We start from the raw sequence: 27,747 nt of genomic DNA on the forward strand, positions 1-27,747 counted from the left end.
TTTACATCAAAGGTTTAGGGTCACTTAAATATTAAAAATGTATAATAAAACTTAATTTTTTCAAACTATGGAATAACACACTATGGAAACTTGTTGTCACTAAACAAATCCTAAATAAATCCTAAATTGTTATAATTGAAGGTTTGTAAGACTAAGAGAAACATTTCACAAAAATGACCCTTTTGAATGGTAACATAAAGGGTACCAAAGTGTTTGATCTTTTAAATGGACAATCAACAATGAGTTTTTGTATGACTTTCTTTCTTTTAAAGAACACAAAAGAAGAGATTTCGAGGAATGTTGATAACCAAACAAGACTGACCCCATTGAACTCCATTGTATGAACTCCCAACAGAACATTTCTCAAAATATCTTCTTTCGTGTTAGAGAAACTCCAGCCTTACATGTCATCATCGTCAACCTTGCGTCAGTAAATACGTCATGCAAGTCACAACTGCATTAACAGTGTTGCACACGATATAAATTGTATAAATATTGTTGCAATGGAGTATAATCCCCAGTATAATGCCGATTAATGTCTTTTTAAACATTGACTGTAATCGTTATTTATTTTACGTGATATATTGCTAAGATTTATCACATAAACAATTTTCAAATTGGCATATCATTTGAAATGTAACGCAGAAATTGCATTATCATAACGAAAAGATGAACTGTTATTTATTCCAAACGATTTATTTAATTATTACTTTCTTTCGAACTAACAATATAGAGAAGAAGCATATGATGAAGAACGCGCTTGAATTTGCAGGACAACCATGACAGAGCTTTGTGTATGATGTAATAACTACGCAACGTTTTGCTATGACCTTCACGAGAGCAGTTTTTGACATCCGAGCACATGCCTCATGAACGCGTGTGTATTTTTTCACAGCCGTATTTATAATACTGCGTAAGCTTTAAATTCATACACGTTCGCGTAAACACTGCGCACAGCCCATATTAAACGATTAACTCCAGCGCCAATATTATTGTTTTTGAAGTTACAATTATGCTCAGGCGCTCTTCTGGCGCCTGCGGGGTCCGTCCGATGGCCATGTGGTGTTGGATAATTCGAGAAGAGTGTTAGTGAGACATCAGGCGTTACAGGCACCCCGAGACCTCCGGATACCGCACAGCAGATCTGTTATCAGACATTAAACTGATTTATAAACATCAGTCACGATAAGTTTATTGAGGTTGAATTGAAATTCACGCAATATGTTGTCAGTAGCGAGAACAGCAGTGAGACACGCGTCGTGTACTCAGAGGAGCTCCGGCAGTGTGTCTCATCTGATGAAGAAGGTGAGTGTTTCTGTACCGCTGCATACGAGACCTTTAAATCGGCTCGATGTTTTTCTCCGGTGTCAGTGTGCGTGTTGTTTTATAACTCCTGTGATGTGATGTTTAGATGTTACGGTGTAAGGGTACGTTACCTGTCATTGCACTAGATTCGGTGGGTTTGGTAATAAGATTTGATGGGCAGGTGTGACGTTTGACTCGAGCGTTTTGTAACGAACTGATAGCTTTGGGAGAATGCACGTCACGTGTTTTAAGAGTAGTCGGAAGATAAACTGATTAAACTGAAAATGTGTTCTTTACACTTCAACAGGCCTCATGGCTTAAGTAAGGTGGAAACCCGCTTAGTTTTAGTAAAGCGTTGTGTGCTTAAAATAGTGTAAAAGGTGATTTTTGTCTTGAGGTTCAAGCTGTTTCATAGCTGTGGAGGTCATTTATTGGGAGGTCTGTGAATTTAAACACGGTGGGTTTGAATGACCTTGATGAAGTGTCCCTGAAACATCTCCCCTTGTATCCTAGGATGGGATGCATTTTCATCGGACTCTTTTGTTAATAAATTATAACAACATGTAGTACACAGTGTATAACATTGTCCCTGTTATAGAAAATAAGTGTAGGTCACGTGATTCTCCTTTAGTTCATTATGAGGTTACCACATGGTCAGACTGGCTTTGTCTTGATCAGTTTCTCATCAGGTTCTACCTGTCTGTCGCTTTTGCTACACGTTCTTTTTTAACACAGATGTACTCTGTAAATAGCACATTTACACACACATTCATAAACACTGATATCTGTTCTCTTTATTTCTAGGCCTGTTGGAATGGATTGACTCAACAGACTCTGCAGACTTCAACCAGGCGTCATTATGCGTGAGTTGTGTTATACATTGTGAGGACTGGGATGCATGATTGTGTTTATAAGGTTTTTTACATGACGTTGTCTAATGTGCCTTTCAGTTCGGAGGCGATCAAAGGAGCTGTCATTGGCATTGATCTGGGCACCACAAACTCATGTGTGGCTGTCATGGAGGGCAAACAAGCAAAGGTGAGTTGAGTGTAATGTGCGTCTGCTGCTTAAAGATCAACGCTTTTATGAATATAAAGTTAATTATGGTGATCGATTGCCTGTTTTAGGACTCCGACAATAATGTTCTTTTCTTTTTCGTGCCATTCATTTATTAAATAATTTTGCACAAATGATTGTGATTATGTCATTTAATCCTTTGTAAATGACCACCTGCAGTATATGATTTATGATCGTGTAATCTTGATGGTTGGATGATAGAGAACTGTCATTTGAAGGAAACAGTAAGGTTTTCCTGCTAACCAAAAGTAATTTAATGCCCGTCAGGAGCATACTGAACTGTCCCGTAGATTCTTATATAAGCGTTAACCATGCATCCGTTCATTAGAAAGTGTATCAGGCCTCATGCATTTTTAGATTTTGTTAAGAGGGCACATGAATAAGAAATAACTCTCGCGGATAGATTATAATAAACACTGCAATGGTGAAATTCTGATGTTTTCTCCCCCATGAAAGTCCATTATTAGGAATTTTCTGAAATCATTCTGACATTTGATATCTGTAATGAAAACATTATAAAATGGTTTTCCCTGGTCGCTGGTCAGGTACATAAAGCCTCGAGATATTCCTTATAATGTCAGAGAAAATGCTTAACCTAAGATAATTCAATTTATACGTGGAATAAGACCTTGTATTTTGCCAGCAGCTAGTGTTTTTACAAGTGCATTTTGCAGAAATGTGTGTTCCCCAGTCATTGTTTAGGATGTTCAGAAGTTTTTATTTGATTACATTTGGAAATTTGACCATTTCTCAGCTCCCGTTGCGTCATGGGATTGAGAATTGTCCATCCAATGCACACTCACAAATCTCGGGTGAAGCAGTAGACCATCCGGATATTTCTCACCTATGGTTTTGTTGATATTGAGGTTTCGGTCATACTACTCATTTCCCCTACTATATAGAATCTACTCTACACATGTGTATTGTGAAAGTTACTCTTACCATGAAACAGATTCATGTTCTTACTGCCCACCCTTACAGCCTGTCTACACCGTTGTGACATGACAACGGCTTGTTCTTAATGGCAAAATTCAATGGTAGTCAAAGGTGCCCCAGAACTGTTTGTTTTCCTTAATTCTTCAAAATATCTCATCTTGTGTTCAACAGAACAAAAACAGACTATTTTATTTACTTTGGTGTTGGATGATGTCCCAGAACTAAAATTTGCTAACATTCTTAAAAATATCTTTCTCTGTGTTCAACAGAACAATTACATTTACACAGGTTTGAAACAACCTGAGGGGGAGTGAATGCGGACATCATTTTCATTCTATAAAAGTAATAAGTGGCTTTGTGTGATGTGATTGTGTAACAGGTCCTGGAAAATGCTGAGGGTGCGAGGACGACCCCTTCTGTGGTGGCTTTCACATCTGATGGTGAGAGGCTTGTAGGAATGCCCGCCAAGCGTCAAGCTGTCACCAACCCGAACAACACCCTCTACGCTACCAAACGTCTGATTGGACGACGCTACGATGATGCTGAAGTTCAGAAAGATTTGTAAGAGACTTTATTTTCAATAAGTTTCAGTTATAAGTCATAATATCAGCCAGTTTTAGATGGTTGTTATTTGGGAATAACTGGTCTTGGAATGTTGTGACTGGCCAATCAAAATCAAGTATTCCAGAGTGCTTCGTAAAGATTCTTTGGATAATGAAATCAATTGTTACTCTGCTTTGGATCTGGAACCTTGTTGGGTGGAAATGTACAATTTCCAATTATTCATGAGAGACAAATACTGTGTGGATGGGCAAGTCCGATATGTGTAAACTTAGTAACAGTGAACTTCATTTCACATTTACATTTGTAATTCAAGCAGGAAAAATAAGCTGTTATGTATTTGACAGGAAAAATGTGCCGTATAAGATCGTCCGTGCCTCTAACGGAGACGCTTGGCTCGAAGCCCACAGCAAACTGTACTCACCCAGTCAGGCCGGAGCTTTTATTCTCATGAAAATGAAGGAGACAGCAGGTGAGTCTGTGTTCACGTCAGTGTTAAGACCAAACCGGTTGAAGATAAAAATAGAAGAACTAACTCCATCAAATCACTGTTGTTTCTTTTGCAGAGAGTTATTTAGGCCATACGGTGAAGAATGCTGTCGTCACAGTACCAGCGTACTTCAATGACTCTCAGAGACAGGTAAGCACTGCCTCTCTTCTCTACCAGTCTTTATAAACGTGAGTTTATCAGTCTTTATATCGGTTTTGATTCTTTATTGTTTGATTCGCTTGTGTATATTGATCTATTACATTATTTTGTCCCACATAAAAATACTGTAGTACACTTGTTTATTTTAGGGATGAAACAAATGTAAACTTTGTCCGATGACAGTTGATTCTTTAACATCGGAATAAACATCTAGATATTAATATAACATTTCCTAAGTCTGAAACAAAAGAACATCAGGTACAAAGCCTACTTTACACTAGTTACACAGATAATTTATAGTGCACCCCAATGTTTAAGTTTCTTGAATAAAAGCACTACAAGGAATTTCATCACTGTTTGATATTGTAGTGTACATTAACAAAGTGTGTTAAATACGATTATTGTAGTATAAAATAATTGACTGTAGTTTACTACAGTAACCCCTGCAGTATTTATGTCTGTAACACTGATGATTTAAGTGATTTTTACCGTGTTTTCTTTTCTCCAGGCGACGAAGGATGCAGGACAGATCGCAGGTCTGAATGTGCTACGAGTCATCAATGAGCCCACTGCCGCTGCTTTAGCCTATGGACTGGATAAGACTCAAGACAAAATGTAAACATTACATACTCGTAAATACTTACCTTCTGTCACTCAGTCTTATTGCTAATTTTACACTGAAAATTCTGTCCTCTTTTACTCACCCTCAAGTTGTTCCAAACCTGAGCCTGAGCCTGTTCCTGTGTTTCTTTGTTCTGCTAAACACAGAGGAAGATATTTGTAAGAATGTCGGCAAGCATACAGATCTCATCACCCATTTACTGCCAAATAAATACTATGGGAGTCAAAGGGGGAGGAGATCTGTTCATTCTTCCAAATATCTTCCTGTGTGTTTAGCTGAACAAAGACATAGATTTGGAACAACCTGAGTGAGAGCAAATGATGACAGAGTTTTCATGTCTTGGTTTGAACTAACCCTTAAAATATTAGTTTTAAAATATGCCGTCTTCATTCTTCGTCAGAATTGCAGTCTATGATCTTGGCGGCGGGACGTTTGACATCTCTGTTCTGGAGATCCAGAAGGGTGTGTTTGAGGTGAAGTCCACCAATGGAGACACGTTCCTGGGTGGAGAAGATTTTGATCAGCATCTGCTCAGACATATAGTGAAGGAGTTTAAAAGAGAGGTGTGTCTCGGTCATCTGGCATGTAAACAGTGAGCAGTATAAGACAAATATTGATCAACCGCCTGTGATCGTTTCGTATCAGTCTTTCATATTTGTAGGCTTTTAAAAGTTAATTTTTGACAGCAAGGTCTGCTCTTCATTAATGTTATTTAGTTGTTTATGACTCCTTGGGTTTTTCTTTAAAGTCTCTTTGTTTGTGAACATAAATATCAGAATCGTTGACTTCAATAAAATGGAGTTGAGGTGATGAAGCTGCTGTCAGGCTCAACAGTTTAGTGGTTGTGTAAGGGTTTCCTCTGAATCTGTTGATTTAATGCTGTTCTGAACAAGGCGGGTCTGATCTGGTCTCATGTGGTCTAAACTGATGTGTTTGATGTCATTGCAGTCTGGAGTGGATTTGACCAAAGATAACATGGCACTACAGCGGGTGAGAGAGGCTGCAGAGAAAGCCAAATGTGAGCTGTCCTCATCTCTGCAGGTGAGTCTTCATCCATCGTCCAAATATCACAAAACAGCATGAAAACATTTTATTAAAGAATTACTTCACAAATGAAAATGAAAACTGGTATGCCGTGTGGTGGTTTGTGTGTTGAACATCCAGTAGTTCAAGTCCTTTCAAATCCTGTTGTGGTTGTCACGTCAGTTTGAACGTCATAATTGTTTTCACCTTCAGTAGCGAAGAGAACTTATATTTGATTTAAGAGAACAGTAGCTAGGTTTCCATCCAAAGCTGTGAAAGTTATAATATCCCATAAAACATTTGCGAATAAGCAGTTTCCATCCAACTAGTCAACCATCATTTTTCTAATAAACTGGCACTTAATATCAGTAAGAATAGTCACTTGATATATAACCACTTCAAGTGAGCATTATTTAGAATTATTTAGAAATTTGCCTTTTCCATCACTCGTTTCTGATGCAAAACTTATAGACTAATATCAGATGATTCTTGGACATTATTTGTTTACATTATGAATGCATGATATTTTATAATGTGACACGTGATTTGTTGTACCAGGCTGTTGTTTTGTTGCTGAGCTGAAGTAACCGCCCCTTTTATTTTGCCCACAGACTGACATCAATCTGCCCTATCTGACGATGGACGCCTCTGGTCCTAAACACTTGAACATGAAGCTGACCCGCTCTCACTTAGAGGGAATCGTGGGCGATCTCATCCGCAGGACTGTGGCTCCCTGTCAGAAGGCCATGCAAGACGCCGAAGTCTCCAAGAGCGACATCGGTGAAGTGCTGCTGGTTGGCGGAATGACCCGCATGCCTAAGGTACGTCACGCACACCCAGAACTGACATAACCTGTCCGAGGAAAACAACTTATTTATTCTCACGCTCCATCACCAGGTGCAGCAAACGGTGCAGGATCTGTTCGGCCGTGCCCCCAGTAAGTCTGTAAACCCAGATGAGGCGGTGGCGATCGGAGCGGCTATCCAGGGCGGAGTTCTCGCCGGGGACGTGACGGACGTGCTCCTGCTGGATGTGACTCCTCTCTCTCTGGGCATTGAGACTCTGGGAGGAGTCTTCACTAAACTCATCAACAGAAACACAACCATTCCTACCAAGAAAGGCCAGGTGTGTTTATAAGACAGTAAAAGACAATTGTGTCTATTGTTTGTTTTTAACTGTTGGGAAATAGCAGCAGCAATTTGATGTGTCATTTGACATGCATCACTCAGTCTCTGCAACGGCAGGTTTCATTTAGTGAATGTTTTTGTAAGTGTGCACTCGGTGCTTTATTTTCACTCGGTTTCTTATTCGCTTCTTTTTGTTTATTTGAAGTAGAAAAATGTGTGCACAGAAAGAATTAGTGTTTGTCTTGTGCGTCTCAGGTCTTCTCCACCGCTGCTGATGGGCAAACTCAAGTAGAGATCAAGGTCTGTCAGGGTGAGAGAGAGATGGCTGCTGACAACAAGATTCTGGGACAGTTCACCTTGGTATGTCTTCATCTTTTACATGAACATTTACAGCTTTTTCTTGCGTTTCAATGATGTATAATAAATCAAGTTTTAGTGCAGTAACGTGATGTGCTGTGTGTAATCAGGTGGGGCTTCCTCCGGCTCCTCGAGGAGTTCCTCAGATTGAAGTCACCTTTGACATCGATGCTAATGGAATCGTGCACGTCTCGGCTAAAGACAAGGGCACCGGCCGTGAACAGCAGAGTGAGTCCATGTGTCTGTCTGAAGTAATGTCGAGATTTGAGACATTAGAAATACTTAGCTCACATTGTGATATCACTCATGAAAAAACTCATATAATTATTTACAAAACCTCATGAATGTTCAGCATGTAAACTAGTGCAGTGTATTAAACGCAATATCACATCTTACCATGTCATAACCAGATATGAATTCTGATCACGTGATGGGCTATAACTTATTAACTAACAAGCTTTACAGATGAGCCAGTGCACCTGGTCATTATCACCAGCTGGACTTGTGTGTGGATGTGTGATGCAGTTAAAACACAACATTCAGCTCCCTAAGCCTTAATTTTTTTTTGTCCAGTTGTCATCCAGTCATCTGGCGGCCTTAGCAAGGATGACATAGAGAACATGATCAAGAACGCTGAGAAGTACGCAGAGGAGGACATGAGGCGGAAGGTCGCGTATCACCCTTCTACATATTATTACAAATGGCTGATTTCTTTTTTCCTAAAGACGTGAAATTGAAACTAAGCCCTAGCTGAACCTTTTATTTTATTTTGTAGGACCGTGTGGAAGCCGTCAACATGGCAGAAGGTATTGTGCACGATACCGAGTCTAAGATGGAGGAGTTTAAAGACCAGGTGCCAGCGGATGAGGTGAGACGCTTTCTGTGACATTAACATGATAAAATGCCCATTCCCTGTGTGTTGCGTCACGGTTTGTGTTGAATTCCTGCAGTGTAACAAGCTGAAGGAGGAGATCGCTAAAGTACGAGACCTGCTCTCACGAAAAGAGACTGAAACTGGAGAGAACATCAAACAAGCAGCGACAAACCTGCAGCAGGCGTCGCTCAAACTCTTTGAGATGGCATATAAGAAGGTAACCTCAATGAAATATACACATTATAATGTCTTCGATGAATACGCTGCTCACAGGCGTCATGTTGTTGTGTTTGTGTTGGACAGATGGCAGCAGAGAGGGATGGCAGCAGTGGATCGAGCTCAGGAGGAGACACAGGAGAGAAGAAGGAGGGACAGCAGTAAAAGTTTTCATCACCTGGAGTTTGGTGTGGGACTGAATGGCTTGAGAGCAGAAACGTGTTCCCCTGAGCAGCGTACACGTCATTCTCACATGTGCTGTGTTTTTTGCAGTATCACCTACAGTACATCTGTACATCAAGTCTCTTCCACCTCTCATGTCTAGAAATTCAAATTAATTTACTGTCTGATAGAAGTTTTCAGTCTCGAAGAAACAAAATGTGCAATGAAGTGTTCGATTTTCCTGTTCTGGATTTAAAGGTCAGCGTTTGTGCGATTTATCGTAGACAACATGTGCCTTTAGCCATTTAGACGTGCATTCCAACCTTTTGCTCAGTGTTTTGCTGATGGTGGGGTACTACTTGAAATTGTTTTATTTGAAAGCCTCGAGACGTTGATGTTAGGCGTGAATAGGGCTGGATGTATGGCTTAATGGCTTTAGGGTGTCTACAATGAGTTTAACATCAGGCCTCAAACAGAAAATGAGCTCAATTCACCATTGTTTGATTTGTAAACAAAACTATATCTGTTCTGCCTTCCTGCTTGGAAATATTTTCATCTGTTGAACATTCGAGTATGTGTAAATGTCTGAGCCCGTTCCCTTTGAGTTAAGAGTATACAATTATTTATGATAAAAGAAAGATTTCCAAGTTTTACATTTGGCACTTGTTATTCATAACCGTGGTTGTACAACAGGAAAGTTTATTGATTCTTTGCAAATGCTGATATAGCTTAAGTTTCTATCTGTGTTAAGACCTGAAGTTTTTGATCTTACTATGGAAAAGATGCTCTACGGAAATGGAAATGGACATCTTGTGTGCATTTTTACAGGTACACAATTATAGCTGGGCTTCTTTAGGTAGTGTTGCTGTTATATTAAAGATGATTGACTATGAGGCACAACAGCAGAAATGTACCACACCACCCATCTGCTCAAGCTTTATCTGAACATGACTGTACGGCTCATGGAGAAAAATTTACCTACACTTGCTCTGTACAAAAGCTGATGTCTGTTAAAAATGTTAAATGTCGAGTATGGATTTCAATGACTACTGGTCAGAAGTAATATGCAGTCTTTTATAATAAAAACTTTAAGTCAACACACACTGGTGTATTGTGTATTACTGATGTAGGTGAGTTTGGACTTTTGGTGTCCTGTGGCTGTTTTATTGTGAGAGTATATTTGATGAGCTATTGTTCAACACAACTCTATCACATGTCATTAGCTCCTTTATTTAAGAGAACAAGACAATAACTTTCCTTTCCTGAGATGCTTAAGATTTTATTAAATGTACAGCACTTTTACAACACTTATATCTCTTGCCTTATGAAAGCAGGTTCTTTAACTGCTTTCTTTAACCATAGAGCTCCATAATACAGTTTTGGAAAACCTTTTTCTGTTTAATAAAATCATATGAAGTTATTGAAATTGGGGCTATCCGTAATTTACAAGCTGTGCTGATTGATGAACAGAACTGTACTCTGAAGTCATTGTAATTTTATATGGGAAAGGTATTGAAGAGACATTCGGAAAAAGTTACTTTACAAAACACATTTATTTGGAGTCAACATAGACCTTTAGGTCACATTGTGGCCATAACATTTTTATCAATATTTGAACATAAGCCATATATATCGTACAGCTTTTGAGAGCTGCATCTGAAGTGAAGTTATTTAACAGTATGCTTATTTAATGTTTAATGCAGTAAGTCACAGAAGTCTTATGCATGTATTTACCCTGCTATTAAAATTGCATAAAAATAATCCCCATTACTTTATGAACTTCACATTGGAACAAATTAGTGGGATTCGTAAAAAAACATTGAGCGTTTTTTTTCTCTTGAATGCAAATACATTTGAAAATATTTATAATCACCAAGATTATAAATATAAGCGGGGAAACTATTTAATATTATTTCCAGTTAAAGCTTGTATTTGACAGGAAATAAAACTCCGTAGACATCCTAAGTTACCAAACAACTCTTGTAATTATTGCTAAATAATGATAATCACATATCAATCAAAGTAAATTATTGCCCCGAAAAAAATCCACTTAAAAATACTTTAAATGGATATATTAAGCGTTGAGGTAAATATGTCGCTGTGTCATGAGCTCTTATTTTGAAATGGCATTTCTACGTTTTCAAAGGGTCTGTTTTCACACGAGCGCAGGTCGGAGAGGCTCGCGAGGATTCAGAGGCGGTGAGAGTTTTTTTAAAAACAGTTTTTAAACACGTTATTGTCATTAATGGGCTCAGACAGAGAACTGTGTTTGTTATGCTGTGTAGTTCCTGTGTAAACGCTTGATGTATTGGTAAAACTTAACAGGAAATACTCGTTGTTGTCATTGGGCGCGCGCAGGAACTTCTTGTCAAATCTGATCGCTCCATAAGTTACATGCGTTTACAGTGAACGCGACGCGTCTAAACCTGCACCCCCTCCCGATACCCTCGTTTTTATATTTTAAAATCTTAAGTGGTGTGATAAAAATAAAAAATCAGTTACTAGAATAAATCATATAAATAAGATAAAATGATATATTATATTTTCATATCCCCGCGCCTTCTTGCTGTCTGGCGAAGCGTCCTGTTGACGCCCGACTGAGTCACGGAACATTACTGCTTACAGCAGCAAATCAATGTCACCGGCTCTATAAAGCTGTTTTCAGATGTGATAACCACAATATTAAGTCTGTAACAGATTAACGACAGTATGCCGCTGGTTCAATGTGTTATTTAAAGTAAAGTAAGTAAAGCCCGAATAACTGTTACATGTTTAAGAACATTATGAAGTTTGCTAGCTTTACCCAGCGGCTAACATTAGCAGCTTCCGCAATAACAGTGTCTCTGTCAGGTGAAGTTTAGTTAAAGTTACTGTTTTAAAAGAATCGATCGAGTCTCGGTTACGATTAAAACATTGACTTTCAATCCTGTCATTCACGCGCTTCTGTTGTCCAAACTGTGACGAAATTATGGACTGTGCATGTAACTTTTCTTTACTTTATCAAAGCAGTATTTTAAAGACTTATAATTAAGATTCTTAAGAGTTGGTTTCCAGTTATGATGGACGTGACAAACGTTTATTTTCATGTCATTTTGCATTTCTTAATGTTATCTTTTAATAAGTTGAATTTTTTTATAAATCAGTACAAAAGTACAGGGCGTTAGAAACCATGTTTTTTTGGTATCGATTGCCCTCTTTATAACAGGGTTACTGTAGTTAAACCATGGGAACCACAAAACAACCATTGTTCTATAACCATACCATTCTGTAACCATTGTGTAACCATGTTTTTTTAACCACATAAATGGTTATTGTTCCTCACACGTTTACTTTTACTTATGACCAACAAGTTTGTCTGTCTTAAATCGGCGTGCTTGACTCGATTGCAGGTGCCGCTGGCCGTGTGGACAAAGAATGCAGACGATAAAGTGCGTTGTGGTGGGCGACGGAGCGGTAGGCAAGACATGTCTCCTCATTTCCTACACCACGAATGCCTTCCCCGAGGAGTACATCCCCACCGTGTTCGACAACTATAGCGCTCAGATGAGCGTTGACGGGCGCACAGTCAGCCTCAACCTGTGGGACACGGCGGGGCAAGAGGAGTACGACCGCCTGCGCACACTCTCCTACCCGCAAACAAACATCTTCATCATTTGCTACTCGATCGGAAGCCCGTCCTCGTTCGCCAACGTCCGTCACAAGTGGCACCCGGAGGTGTCTCACCACTGCCCCAGCGTGCCCATCCTCCTGGTGGGCACCAAGAGGGATCTACGCTCAGACACGGAAACGGTGAAGAAGCTGAAGGAGCAAGGCATGGCGCCCACCACTCAGCAGCAGGGTGGCGCGTTGGCCAAGCAGATCGGTGCAGTCAAGTACATGGAGTGCTCTGCGCTCCTCCAAGAGGGCGTTCGGGAGGTGTTTGTAGAGGCTGTGCGTGCTGTTCTCTACCCAACCACCAAAAAGAATGCCAAGAAGTGTGTGCTCCTCTAGTCGCCTGTGCATCGGGCAAATGGATATGAACTTGACCGCAGTCAAAAACGAGCCGTGCACGTGGTTTCATCATGGTGTTTGTATCCATCTCTTCTCATCAATGCTTTTTTCTTCGCACCTGCAGAATTTGCTGATTTGACGCTGCCTCGTTTCTTCAAGTTTCTTCTAAATCGATCTTCATTTTTGCCACTGTTTTATGATGATTTATAACAGCGTATAACCAGCACCACTCGACGCAAACGGTTATTTGTCAGGAGCGGTGTGATGCCTTTGCTGACCTGACGTCCTATGCATTCCAATTCAGATGTGCAATACAATGAAGACTGGTGTGGCTCACTTATGCAACCTGTTTGTCTTTAGCCCTCGATGAAGGGCCACACGTCAGACTTCACTTTAAAGTAATATCGTGGAGTACTCCCCAGCAAAAATTTTGTCCTGCCTTCGAAATGAATTTTTAAATGAGAAATGTGCATATGGTGTTTTATCTAAATCTATTTAGTTTATTCCAAAGCAATATTTGAGTGGGTTGTAAAATAAGATTTGTTTGGGTTGCACTGATGGATAGGTAAATATAACATGCAAGGGTTGTTTTTCACTCCAAAATGAAATATCTGTTTGTTTTGCATGAAGAAAATATTTTTATGGACCGGTACGATGTTTTGCATTTTCATTCTGTTAAATTGTTACGACAATGATTCCGTCTGGGATCCAGTAAATACAGAATAGCAAATATGTCTGAGATGTACAAATACCATGTTATAATGTCATTGTTTTTTGACAACGTCATAATGAGAACGAGATTTTGCTGTGTTAAATCTCTTATTGGTCCAGAAATAGTGTTCCTCTTGCAAAATATATTTTCTTGTTTCACGTCCCTGTGATTTGCACTCTGGGACATTTCTTGATCATTTTCGTGACATCCATACGTCGTGTGATGTCAGCGCTGGATCCTGAGAATAGTGCCTTAACAGAGGGATGCCTCCCGATGCCACCCTAAACAAGAATCGTGTGATGTTCTGTTCTCAAGAGATCAGATTTGGGCAGCAGCACATATTTCCTTGTCTTTAAATGAGTTTGTCAGTCAGGTTACCCAGCATGCCTTTCTGACGTTCACCAGCAGGCCTTACCTTATCTTCCACTATATACGCTCCCTCTACGTCTCATTTTATAGACCAAGCGGATGTTGCACTCGCACTGCATTGTGTGGTGCAAAACCAGTGCATAGTTTTTTTTTTTTCAAAGACCAAAGGCTGACTGTACGGCATCCATTATATCCTCCTGTCGCTCTTAAAGAAGCACTCGAGAGATGGTAATGCTGCGGTCAACGTAGACATGTAATGCTTAAATCAGAGGTGTTTATTGAATTTGAGGTGTTTTATTATTATGATTGGAAAATGATTTGTTTTGTGGCTAAAATAGGAGGCCAATTTTTGTCTGTCATTTGTAATATTTTCCAGTATCATTAAGATACGAGCCGGTTTTCCAGTATTATCGTATACAACGTTTCGCTCATCTCAACCTAAAGTGAAGCAGTTTGTGAATTGTGGACCGTGAAATGTTTTACTCGTCTGAACAAAGCCTCGTAAGTGCTGATGTGAGATTCACTGTAATCATTAAATGAAGTTGTGGTGAAACATTTTGCTGAACTGACATCGATGCCGAAAACATTCATACAGCTGATGTTTACGTAGAACTGATCCAGCACACTTTTAAAATGCTTTACCTTTTACGTTTAAGCTTTTGTTGTTCGTTTGAGTGCCAAATATGGCCTGAAAGTGCCTTCGGATACAAAGATTTATTGTGGGATAACTGGACGCGTGTATGTTAAACTGATACCAAACTGTGTGTGAAACCAGGAAAGCGTCTCAACTAACCATTCCTTGTTTAGAGTTCAGTCCGCATGAATACTGTGTTGCTACAATGAAATTTGTGAGTGACTGAAATTTGTCATGGTAAGGTGTGAATGCACGAGTGATCGTTACTGTTGGCTGGTTGTGAGTTGGTTCTGTTTCATCCATGCAATGTAACTTCAGCGTCATGCTGCATACTGTCTGTGTGCCTGTGGTATGTGGTACTACATTTATACACTGGGAACTTGATTTGATCAAAATGCCTTTTTATAACCAAAAGATATTGTATAAATGAACTAACCGTGAAATTATTTAAAATGATCCTGAATAAATTTTCACATTGACTATGTTTGTCTTAGTAGTTTTTAGACAAACTTGACTGGTACGAGTCATGTGTGGAGATAATACAAAACCACACACTTTGGACAGGAGGCGTCACATCTGCAGTGAGCAGAGCGACATGCTGCTGACATGCAGAGGTGCTGCACATGTCCTTACTTCACATGGTTTCCGCTGCTGCCGTGCACAAGCCACAACAAAGAGCTGATAGATATCAAGACATGCTGCAAGCAACTCAGAAATGTGCGAAGTATTTCACAACAACACGACAACTGTATGCCCTTGCCACCTGTTTTCCTGAAGGGCGTGAAGTTTTCTCACATGTCTGCAGACTGAATTGTGAAGCAGTTCTGCTTTAGAGTGTTTTCATACATCATCTTTATTCCTCATTTTCTGGGGCTTTTAATTGTAGATATTGGATCACACGTTGGAATAAAGTAGTGCTACTTCAACGGATGAGTGAAACACTGCACTTTAGAGACGGTCATCATGAATCAATGTTGTTCACTAGATGGCATTAAAGTCCATCTCTTGCTGCTTCTGATGTTCACGCACACGCTTATAATAACGTATCCTCCACTTTACAGGCATATCCCACTAATATAAGGAGAATATAAAGAGATTTGTCTCTAGAAAAGTGCTGGGTTGTTTTTAACCGCAGGTTGATTTATTTATGAACAGTTCTAGGGATGCATGGTAAATAATCGACCACATCGGTATCGGCCGATAAATGGTATTTTACATAATAATAATAATAACATTTAGGCCGAAAAATTATGAATCATTTTCTCTGGTTAGACTACTTCAGCTGTACGCTTCTCAGTTAAAATCTTTCGCTCATGATCATTCACTTACTGTTATTAGCAAAACATTGTTGATGTAGGTACAGTGTGTAGATATTTATAAATGTGTAAATTAAAAGGACCAATAGCAAAGTGTTTAAAGCCGATTGGTGTCTGAATGCTTTCTCTCTTGACACCAGTTAGACTTGTGGCTATTAGGACACTTTTCTGGGTTGCTCTGGAAGATCTATTCAGTTTATTAAATAAAAAAAACAGAAAAGTTTAATAGTTAAAGAAACTTAACTAGTGTAACGTAGGCTTGGTAAATACAACTAATGTTAACCTTGTTTTTCTTCTGTTTCGGTCTCAGAAAATGTTATGTTCCAGTGTTAAATAATTATCGTTTTTTGTTACCGGCTAAATTTTACATATCGGTGCATCCCTAGTTGTAACCCAACAGTTGGTTGCCATTGCTGGTAGACAACCAAGCAAGCTGTGAACACATCACAAGTCTGTGCACAGTTCAATTTTTTCAAATGAACTGGGGGACATGTGCATGCAATGTGATGATTCCTTTTTTTACTGACACATACAAAACCACAAGAAAGTCTTTTAACCGTAGCACAAATGAAAAGTATATGCCGTGAATTTCAGACCATGAGTTTCAACAAGACCATCATTTCAATAAACTGAGAAAAACACCTTTAATGATATCTCACATATTCATTGGACACATCCACAGCATGAAAGCAGACACGTGTACATTATCATTATGATTTCACTGAAGTCCACACAGAGCTGTTATCTTCATTCCTCATGAAGATGTGTGTGTGGTATCTCATCATGAATGAATGTTGACTTTGGTCTGTGATGTAGTTGTGTTTCGGCTGACAAGAAATCTAAAATACGTTTTTATTGTAGGTTCAGGAGGTTTTTCAAAGCGAGTATAAGCAGCTAACCAAATGGCAAACTTCATTTCTTTCAGCATCCCCCGTGACTGGCTCTGAGTTTTCATTTATAGTTTATTTAGAGAATGTTGTTATCCCAAGCAATTTCCACTACTTTAAAATTGAACTACACAACATGGTATAGGTAGTATGTTGTCATTATCAGTAAATTTGTTCCTAAATACATTACTGTATATTCAAAAAAGATGTGCCGTTGTGTAAGGCAACAAGATAGCAGAACAATTGTTTTAAAAGTGTAGGCTATCTTTGTGCAGACAGAAGAAGCTAAGAGAGATCAGATCAAGAGGTCAAGTATTGGTGGGTTTGCATGCTGTTATCTGTGGCTGATAGATTCAACTTCTTCATTCTGGAAACAAAAAGGCTTTTTTAATTGCTTCAGAATTCAGTTTCTTGATGGCAGCAAGCAGATCATGTTATTCTGGGCCTGCAAATGAAAAGTTCTCTCCAGGTTTTCAAGACCTCCTGAGTCTAAACAAAATAACATGACGGCGATTTAACAAACCACATTCTTATGTTTTCATCATTGTTTGAGCTCCTTTTGTTTCTCACGTTCACGGTGAATTCTTTCTTTTTTCCACGCCGACAGCGACTCTAATCTATAGCAGAAGACAGCATTCATGTCATACTATACAGTACGTTATTGCTATAGTAATGTTGTTTTAGCATTGCTCTAACAACTACGAAATTACTATAGCAACCACTTGAGATGTTCTTCAGGGTTAATGTGCTCCTGAGGGGCTGGAGATGACTACTGGTCCTGCTCTTATAATCCTGTCTATAAAGTATAGGTTGTTTGTCACATCAATGCACGCATGCAGAACTTGATTAAAAAAGAGACTTGATATGTATGTAAACAATCGATGTACGGTTGAAAATATTGCATTGTGTAGCAAATTCATTTCAAACAGAAAATAAAACAACCAGCTAAATGCATTACAATCAGATATACAGTATCTTATAATATCCAGCTCGCCCATGCATTAAAAAATGTGCACACCATGCACAGTACAGTATATACTACAAACAAAGTACACACTATACAAGAAGCATAGTACTATTTTGAACATAACCCACAAGATCTGTTAGTGCTTCTCAAGGGACCAAATCCTTCTCATGTGCTTTTCAGATCTAATGCACATTTCGGTGAATCTCAATGTTTGTAAATGAGATTACATGGAACTGATGCTACACCTTCCCATATGTCCTCACGGTTATTAGAAGTAAAAAAATAGATGTAATAGGGAGTTTTAACAGCAAACAGAATGTAAAGTGCAGAGGATTAGAGAGATGCTAACTGGCGATGGCTTGCATGTCTCTCTCATTTGCAGCTCCTTCCATTTTTTTCTGAGGGAGAGCAGCTGTTCTTCATTATGGTGATAAGCGCTGCTGTTTTTCTATAGAGTCAGCTGAGCGCATGCAGCGGGGGTCTGAGAGCGAGCAATTAGCCGTGGCTTCACAAGCGTCCCGTCCCCTGTGTGTGGAAACAGCAGGACAGCTGAGCATCATGAACGCAGCTGAACACTGGAGCCCTGCAAGACTGCACAAGTTCTCCCAACACTTCAGTGCTCAACACACTGTGACAGAACGTGCTGAATTACACGAACGACCGTTAAATCAGAATGTACAACCTATGATGCATTAACAGCAACCCCCAAAACACTTTAAACATGAGGGAGACCAGTATGCAGACTATATGCGTACTGATTTCATCACCTATATGTAGTATGGAAGTAGATCATTGGTGATGGTGGTCTAGTGGGTTAAACCACTGAACTGGTAAAGCAAAGGTTGCTGGTTCAATCCCAGCATCCACCAAGACACTTTACTCCATGTTGCTCCAGGGGGATTGTCCCTGAAATAAGTGCACTGTAAGTCGCTTTGGATAAAAGCGTCTGCCAAATGACTAAATGTAAATGTTACTAACCCTGGGTGATACTTCTCGTCAGACCCGGTTTGAGGACCAGGAAACAGTCTTAGTTAAAAAGCAACATGACTTCATACTGGGGTGATGATGTGATATAACAATTCATAGTCAAAAGAACGTACGATTAAGAGTTTATTTTATTCTGATTCAGATCAATTGAATGAATCACAATCAAATTACAATATTTGTTTAACATTTCCTTGTTATTTCCATATCAAAGACATACAGTCAGCAATATTGAGATCACTTCAGGGATATTGTTCCACCTATTCTTTCAAAAACAAAAATGTATATTCAGATTTTCAAATGTCCAAAGCTAAACTTTACTCATTTCAAGAACATAAACACAAATATTTTCAAAATAGTTTTTACTTAGTGTTTTTCCTCAATTTAAATTCCAAATTCAAGTGACACAGAAATTAAACATGATGTGAATCTAAAGGGGCTGTGTTATACATAGACATATGGGTAAATGTACACTCACGGGCCACTTTTGTGAATTGATGATTAATGCTCACTGTTAAATGCCTACAGCTGTCAGAAAACTATCCAAAGCCTTCTGTAACAACTACACTACATCCAAGTTCCCCTCGGACTCAATTTACTCTGTTCCAGGCCACCCAGGTACTCAGCTGACTCTCTCGCTCATATCCAATTGATCCCAGTAGCCTATAATGACCCAGGATGTCTCTTGAAATATACGACGAGCGATTTTGGGTCGACCCCTTTTTCCTGACTGTCCGGATTCTTGCCCCGTGGCCGTTCTCTTCATCCGGTTAGGTCTGCTGAGCGGACCGTGGGGGGGTACTGTCACAAGCCCAGTTCCCCAGTCAACCACGCCCCCTGCACCAGATCGCACTGCCAATTTTCCATGCTCTATCTCACCAGACTTTTGAACTACACACCTCATAATCCCTTTCGCCCCGTCAGCCATATTGATTACCCCAGCACCTGTTCACCATTACCGGACTATATAGCCCCATTGACACCTGGTCATTTCATGGGTTTTCTCTAATCGGATACCTATCCAATTTGCTAAAGCTGACCCATTTACACTTGGCCACATAAATGTGTCTGAGCTTAACGGATATAAATTCGATCTTCTAATTGCACGCAAAAAGCACATTTTAAACTCGTAATTTATGCTTAATTGAAATGGCAAGCACTGTTATTTTGCTTTATTTTGGTTTTCAAATGTAGTGGCATCTCAAAATGGTGTGGAAAACATGGATTGCAATTTTTTCCCTCCTTCATTCCAAAGCGTTCCAGCTTTTGTGGCGCATGTCGTTGATAAACCACGACGAGCCGCAGTCTCCAGCATGACGAGAATCCAGCACTCTCTTCCTAACCGCATCTACGACGTTCAGACACATGATTGTCTGTGTTTCGCACCTGTTTCCCCCTCGGGTGTTTTGACAGTTCATTTGCCTCAATAGCAGCAAACTTGTGAGCGTTGAACTTCCGTTTGGGAGAAGTAAAGCGCTGAGGTAGGTGTCTTCAACAGCCAGATCAATTTACACTTGTCCAGTTTTGTCAGGAATATGTCTCAGACCACCTCCTGAAGTGGTCCGGCGTAGGCTGACGTGCACATCTTCAAAAAGGTAACAGCGCGTCAATTTGACGCGGACTGCAAACACTGCGATTCATTTAAAAGAACTCTGCTATAGCATGGGATTTACTCGTGCACATTTTCGAATGAATTATCTACTGTAAGTAAATTATTTGTTTTTCTGTATTTAACAACTCAAGGTGCAACGATAGTGACTGTTTATTTGCCGCTATCACTGCTAATGCTTCTCCATCAACGTACACAACAAGCTGCTGCTTCTTTGGCTCTGACGACTAGTGGTCATTGCCTGTCAATGCAGACAACAATGCACAAGTATAATCAAAAACCGATGCATAGGTAACTTACTACATAGGGGCTACACCGTAGGTCTCACAAGTAAAAATTGGCCTTAAGGGTTGATACTCTTATGGTTGCCCTAATGTTTTTTTAAACTGTACAGCAATTGTATTCACACCTGAAAATGGAGGGCGAAAAGCATCAGTGTGCAGAATTTTAGTTGTTTTTACTGTGTTTTTGTGATTAGCCATGATGTGAAGAAGGCTTTCCTTGCGATTTTTTAACGGGAAAAGTGCCTTGGATTTCTTTTTAAAGGATACGTTTGAGACTTGATCTTCTGGGATGACTTTACAAGGTCCTTCAAGCAAGTAGCCGTCCATGATATTTCTATTTTAAAGTACACTTTAAAAAATTTAGTATATTCTGGTAATTTCTGTTCTCTTGTACTCTTCTCTTGCTATGGTATTGTTACAAATATTATACATGAACACTACAGCATCTAAGGATTTTACTACAGTTTACTTCAGGGAATAATATAGTACACTACAGTATTTTGTCATGTGAGCTGGCAGTTTATTACTGTAATAAATTCACATTAATTTATTATTAATCTAATTATTAATCCTAAATATCCATGCTTTGATGGCTAAATGTTTCATCTGTAGCTAAGACGTGATGATAAATGGTCATATCACCTTTCAAATGGTTATTTAACAATGGCATTCAGCCCCACATTATTAACATATTTAAGTGTAATTTCTTTAGATTATTGTGCCTGGTGCCCCCCTCCAAACGTTTTGCACCGGCCGCCACTGTGGTGGACTCTACTGTGATGGGAACAGATTTAGCAAATAAATTCCTAGATCCACATCAAAAAAGCCATGAAACTTTGCCTGAACAATGTGACAAGCACCCATCATCACATGAATCATTGACTGGCTCTTGATACAGTACCTGTCTGACATGCTTGTGTTCCTATAGATGAAGATCTCTTCCACAGCTAAAAACAATTGTGAGAGCGATTTTCTGCAAGCTGGTTATTTATTGTATTAAACAAAGAGTCGCAGTGCACTCCCAGGAAAGTATTTCCATGGATGTTTTTGTCCTCTATATAATAATCATCCTGACATCATCCATCACTAAGCTTTTCATCATATCGAGAGTTCAGCGGCACTGTAGATTTATTCTACTCCACCGCTTGCTTTAAAACACAAATCCAGTGAGACAGATAAATGCTCTGGTGCTCTGGTCTGCCTCAGTACGTTTTACTAGAATTCATCTCAGTGCACTGAATAATAATACAAATAGGAAACAGCTGATCTCCCACAGAGCTGAAAGTCAATTCCTCCATTAAGCTCCTTCAACATAGATTCATATACGTGACCCTGGTCCACAAAACCAGTCAAAACCAGTTTCTTCTTAGCAACGGCCTGATACAGCACCTCTGATGGACAACTTCAATAGCGAAATTTCTCAATATTTTACATTTTTGCAACCTCAGATACCACAGAATTTCAAATCTCTATCCTAACAAACCATAAACAAATGGAAAGCTTATTTATAGCTTTTTTTTTTAATGTGAAATTGACCCATATGACTGGTTATGTTGTCCAGGGTCACATATTTTCAGTCCTAATTTAAAACAATAAATATAAGGGATGCACCAATATGTAAATTTTGTTATTATTTAAATTCGTGAGCCGATAACCGATATTGGCAGATAAACATTGAATAATACATGAATTTATCTGAAACAAAAAGAAAACAAATACAGTGAACAAGCCGCTTGTATTTTAAAGCATAAACTGCAGATCCAATGGCCAACTTGTAACTGACAAATTAAATGATAAATAGTGCGAACAAGTAAACTTTACTTTCATAAATATTCCTTGCATCAAATTTATGTGCATTAAGACAATAATCCAGCATGACTGAGCTGTGTCTTTTGGAAAAGAGAGACCAACAGAAGACGTATTACTTTTACAATCCTGTGGTTAACATTTTAACAGACAATTAGATCATTCTTAAATATTCAAGCATAGCGTCCATTCTTGCAGGTCACGTGAGTCAAGCTTGCATCGGCCAATCACATCAGGTGACCTGGTATTGAATTATCATATATAAATTCTAGGATTGCTGATTAGAGGTACAAGCAGTGGTGTAGTCGAGGGAATATGCATGTATATGGCGTTTACCTAATTCTTTATCAGTCATCACTGCATATACCCACTTGTGTAGTGCAGGGTATGCGTGGCAGTACCCTAATTCATTTTTCCATGGTGTGTCACTGATCTCATTTCTGATCTACCTCAGCATTCTACAAGCACTCATCAATCTAGTTGAGATGGCCAATCAAATGAAGGAAGCCGAGCATTACCGTCCAACCAAATGAAAGAAGCGGAGTTGCTTTTGTCCGAATGCTCAACTCGAGATCAATTTTACTGTGAGAGAGCGCAATGTATATGGCTAAATGTTTTATCATAGAAATGTCACTTTCTTCCTCTTTCAACAGCTCTAGGGAGTTTGCGTGCCGGTGGTATCTTTTACTGTGGGCGCGCTCGACCCACGTCCATATGGTAAACGACCGAATGCAAAATCCAGTCATGTAAACTACAAAACGCCGAAAGCATCTACACGTTTCAGGTAGAATGACAAGACAAAAACATGGCCTTACTTTCTCTAGGCTAAAGCGCATGGCTTACTCAGTTGTGTTTACGTTGTGGTTAAAGGGGTCATATGACACGGCCAAACAAATATTATGGTTTGTTTTAGATGTAATGTTATGTGTATGCACAATTTAAGGTTAAAAAACACTGTCTTCTACACATAACTTGCATGTTTGTATCTCCTCTTTGCCCCGCCTCTCTGAAACGTGCAGATTTTTAACAAAGCTCATGGTGTGCTGTGATTGGCCAGTTAACCAGTGTGCATTGATTGGTGGAATACTGCAAGCGTGTGAGGGAAATGTAACACCTCTTACCATATTTGTAACATCAGGTTCCTCTTCAATTGTAGTGAGAGGTACACCACCTTACTTGCGTATACATTTGGGTGGTCTTAGTCGAATCAGACCCCCAACTGATGTAGATTTTTGGGGTGTGGTTACATGAGGTGTTTCAGACAGGTTTTGGTGAGCATTAGCTTTAACATAGAATACATCTTTTGTTCCCACACATTGATTTTTGCAATTTTCCACGTCTAATACATGCATGGGCAACTTATAACACACCAAAGACACAGAAAAAAACTTATTCGCATTGTTTTTAAAAAAAAAACAAGTATCTGCAACTTTTGTAATTTGATATCTATATTAATACTCAAAAAGTTAAAGGGATAGTTCACTCAAAACTGGACATTTTGTTATGACTTGTTGACCTTAATGTCATTTCAAACCCAAATGCTCTTTCACGAAACAAGGATTGTATAATATTTGTATAAAAATATTGACCATGAGTTTACTTTTTGACTGACTATCTTTTTCCCTATTGTAATGCAGTTGGAGATACTGCGCTTGCCCAGAAGTCTTAATTTCTGGTTAACTGAAGAGTATGAATCATAGACCCAAGGCTGTTTAAACTATAATCCTCTATGGTCGGGCATTACCTTGCAACACAACGTGCACTGTATGTTTTGTTCTGTAACTGCTTCTTCTGTCTGTAATCTTACTTTCTCTCCTTCCTCATGGTGTCTTTTTCTACTGTGGCTGCCCTCCGGCAGATCCTCACCTGACCGACTAGGGCCTGCCTCACTGTCATCAGGAATGGCCTGCAGGCCAGGAGGACAATATTAATGTTTTAAATCTTATCATTTCAGTTGACTCTCTATACCCCAATAGAATTTCACAAAATTTTGAAATACAACACATTCCAGAGAATTCTGACTAAAACTACTACATATTGGTAAGTCATTATTTTATAAGTCTAAGAATAACTCAAAAACTATTTTAAAGTCTTAATTAGAAGTTTTTTGAAATTTATAGATTAGAAATAGCTTTTTCAAATGATGATAACTAAACTAAACATCCATTTTTCCATAGCCCTTAATTTAAGAGCGGGCATTAACATGATTTTGTTAACATGAACTATCATGATTTAAAGACTGATGGATATTGTTGTTTATACTGTAATGTCGGTTCTCATATCATTTGGGTGCGAATGCCAGAGACCCGGTAAATGATCTCAACCTTTAACTGCCGGATTTCAAAATGTAGAAAAGGCTGTTCTAGGAATGTGATGCTTTTTATCAGCCGTTCATTCAGCCACTTTTTCCTTTGTCTGACTGAAACTTCACATCAAATATAACTCACACTGGGCACAGAAATGTTGGAAGAAAACCACTTTGGCTTAGTTTCACAGACAAGGGTTAAGGTTAGTCCCAGACTAAAATGAATATGTGACCTGTCTGCACTGAATTTATACCATGGTCTGTTTGTGATTGGCTGGAAGGTGTGCTTTAAAAGCCTTTAATTCACGGGTAGCTAGAGTCCGTTTGATTACATTTAAAATGAACTCACAAAATAACCGTCATGTTCACGTGTTTGATCTAAAATGACACTGTACACATCAATAAAAGCTTTAACTTGGCAAATCACCATGGTGTAAGTGGGATAATCCACAGCTAGCTGTGCATTAAAGGATTTTAATGCACTTCGAGGAGGTTCTTCGCCTTCATGTCATGCTGTAAAATGCTTTAATGCACGTGTAATAAGGTTCGTAAAGGGGAGGAAGAAAACGGGAACCGGCAAACATTTAGACATTTAATAAAATATCAACAAAGTATTGTCCTGGTTTAAACTAAACCGTGTGTGTAAAACCAGGCCCAAATTGTGTAGAAGTCGCACTTAACTTTACTTTTCCTTTCTTGTGGAATGATATCTCACAATATCTGGCTGCTGCCCTGCTGTCCTATCAAAACATAACTTCACAGCTTCTACAGTGTTCTGACACAGGCTGTGTATCTAATGTGGAAAAAAATGGGTCTTTGCCTTATTTTTTTCCCATTCTCCTCTTGTTTCTTTTTTTTGTTCAGCAGTGGATAATTTCAGTCTTCACGGGAGGCCCTGTCATGAGCTGAGATGACAGTAATTATACAGAAGACTTTTCTCATGTCCTCTGTCACTAAAATAGATTCTGTAACTGATCAGCCCACACATCCACCAGAATAGACGCCTGAACAAATGGGTCCATATTGAATATCGGCCCACAGTTTGCATGTTTAATATGATAACACACGGTTCTGAAATGTGTAAGGCATGTTTATGGATATAAGGTTGTATCAAGCTTCTCTGAAATGTATAGCTATGAGAAATCTGATCTAAAGGAACAAAGAGGATGGAAGAGTTCAGCGAGATACAGGGCTTTGTCGTGATGGTACTCAGTTTGAGTGAATAGCTCCCAGTGTTTTCAGTTTGTAAAGTTAAATCACGTCTGGCCTTGAGCGCATGTCCTCTCTTAACATCTACAGTGATGTGCATCAGCATAGATTATTCATCCACCATGAGGGACATCTTCGCTGTTACTTTTGCTCAGGTTAACATATAAAGACACCTGTAGTCTCAGACCCATGGACCGTTGGCTAAATGTCTGATGCAGTAAGATCACTTTTCTGGAAACACTTCAGCATGTTCAAAGCCGTCATCTGATTGGTTAAATATCACAGGATTTCCTGGAGACATGCGTGTCGCGTTCTTTAACGGTCCACCTGGAAACAACACAAAGGCGTCTGAAGAAGTAAGCTGTTGCGTTTACAACGAGTGCATTAAGAATTCATCACAACCGACTAAATTCTTGAAAGTATGTGAGGTTTGGCCTTGAACAAAGAATGTGGCCAAAGTTCCCAGACCCTAACAAAGACTAACAAACCCTTAACTTTAATTATTTCAAATGTTCTGCATCAAATCATTTACCAATCCATTAGACCTATGATTTTAATGTGACAAATGAAACAGTGGGTACAAATACAGACTCACAGTACAATAAAAGAGCCAGCTGAGCCATAGAGACCATAACATCATAGCTGTCAGGATTCCATCACCATCTCCCTCCACTCATTCCCTCACTCCGCCCACTCAGTCATAGGTTGACTGAACCTAGCGCGTAGGTTGTCTGCATTCTGAAGAAATTTCCTTTATGGTGCTGGAGGAGTCCACCGCTGAACTCCTCCTGGGACGCCCCTGGTTAGTACAACATCAGCCGACGCTCCACTGGAAGTCTGGTGAAGTTTTGCGTTGGGGTGAGTCCTGTCTATCTACCATTAAGAAAATATCATCTTCATCATCATCATCATCATCATCGTCGCCTCAGAAGAGGTCCAAAGTTCCTGTTTGTTCCACCTCGGTTGAGAGCCCTGAAGTAGATCATCAAGTAGTAATTCCAGTGGAGTACCAGGCGTACCAGGATGTGTTTAGCAAGAAACTGGCTACTAAACTACCACCTCATCGGCCATGGGACTGCGCAATCGACTTGCTACCTGGAGCCACTCTACCTAAGGGTCGTATCTATCCACTGTCCATCCCGGAGCAGAAGGCCATGGAGGAGTATGTGGAGGAGGCTTTACAACAACAGTTCATCCGCACTTCGACCTCTCCTGCTGCTTCTAGCTTCTTCTTTGTGGGGAAAAAGGACGGAGGCTTGAGGCCCTGCATCGATTATCGTCATCTCACCTATCCCCTTTCTCTGGTCCCAGCTGCCTTGGAGCAGGTGCGTGGGGCTCATGTATTTTCGAAACTAGACCTTCGGAGTGCTTACAACTTGATTCGGATACGACATAGGGGGGTGAGTGGAAGATGGCGTTCGTCACCCCATCCGGCCATTATGAATATCAGGTTATATCCTTCGGGCTGTCAAACGCTCCAGCAGTCTTCCAGGGGTACATGAACAAAGTGTTCCATGAGTACATCAACCGCTTTGTGATTGTCTATATTGACGATATCCTTATCTATTCCTCTTCAATTGCTGAACACCATCATCATGTCATTCAAGTACTAGAGAAACTGAGAGAACACAAGCTCTATCTGAAACTGGAGAAGTGTGAGTTCCATATCACCTCTGTTCAGTTCCTGGGATACATCATTGATCAGCATGGTATCCAGATGGACCAGACGAAGGTGGAAACAATCCAAGACTGGCCATTACCCACTT

The 27,747-nt window shown here is 39.6% G+C and overlaps 2 protein-coding genes across 3 annotated transcripts; both read left to right on the forward strand.

Moving 5' to 3' along the window:
* The first annotated feature begins 1,053 nt into the window (after window positions 1-1,053).
* Window positions 1,054-10,006, forward strand: hspa9 (heat shock protein 9). The gene is made up of 17 exons (XM_056769759.1): window positions 1,054-1,305; window positions 2,110-2,168; window positions 2,256-2,343; window positions 3,698-3,879; window positions 4,227-4,351; window positions 4,446-4,519; window positions 5,037-5,143; window positions 5,551-5,713; window positions 6,099-6,191; window positions 6,785-6,994; window positions 7,071-7,298; window positions 7,556-7,660; window positions 7,768-7,885; window positions 8,231-8,325; window positions 8,433-8,525; window positions 8,608-8,748; window positions 8,835-10,006. Exons 1-17 carry the CDS (start codon window positions 1,222-1,224, stop codon window positions 8,910-8,912), a joined length of 2,043 nt encoding a protein of 680 aa, XP_056625737.1. The 5' UTR covers window positions 1,054-1,221; the 3' UTR covers window positions 8,913-10,006.
* Window positions 10,007-11,044: 1,038 nt separating this feature from the next.
* On the forward strand, window positions 11,045-15,094 carry rhogd (ras homolog gene family, member Gd). Of its 2 annotated transcripts, none has more exons than XM_056769761.1 (2): window positions 11,045-11,108; window positions 12,299-15,094. In XM_056769761.1, exon 2 carries the CDS (start codon window positions 12,324-12,326, stop codon window positions 12,897-12,899), a length of 576 nt encoding a protein of 191 aa, XP_056625739.1. In that variant the 5' UTR covers window positions 11,045-11,108; window positions 12,299-12,323; the 3' UTR covers window positions 12,900-15,094. The 2 variants fall into 2 exon arrangements, with proteins under 2 accessions (XP_056625739.1, XP_056625738.1); XM_056769760.1 differs by lacking the exon at window positions 11,045-11,108 and adding an exon at window positions 11,377-11,651.
* The last annotated feature ends 12,653 nt before the right edge of the window (window positions 15,095-27,747 follow it).

This window comes from Triplophysa dalaica, chromosome 16 (assembly GCF_015846415.1).
Source record: "Triplophysa dalaica isolate WHDGS20190420 chromosome 16, ASM1584641v1, whole genome shotgun sequence".
Lineage (NCBI taxonomy): Eukaryota > Metazoa > Chordata > Actinopteri > Cypriniformes > Nemacheilidae > Triplophysa > Triplophysa dalaica.

What these genes read in the sequence shown, in the direction of transcription:
- hspa9 (XM_056769759.1), top strand. Translation starts at nt 1,222, where the DNA reads ATGTTGTCAGTAGCGAGAACAGCAGTGAGACACGCGTCGTGTACTCAG. An exon ending in GATAAGACTCAAGACAAAAT is followed by an intron (nt 5,144 to 5,550) that starts GTAAACATTACA and finishes ATTCTTCGTCAG; the next exon opens with AATTGCAGTCTATGATCTTG. An exon ending in TTGAGATGGCATATAAGAAG is followed by an intron (nt 8,749 to 8,834) that starts GTAACCTCAATG and finishes TGTGTTGGACAG; the next exon opens with ATGGCAGCAGAGAGGGATGG.
- rhogd (XM_056769761.1), top strand. Translation starts at nt 12,324, where the DNA reads ATGCAGACGATAAAGTGCGTTGTGGTGGGCGACGGAGCGGTAGGCAAG.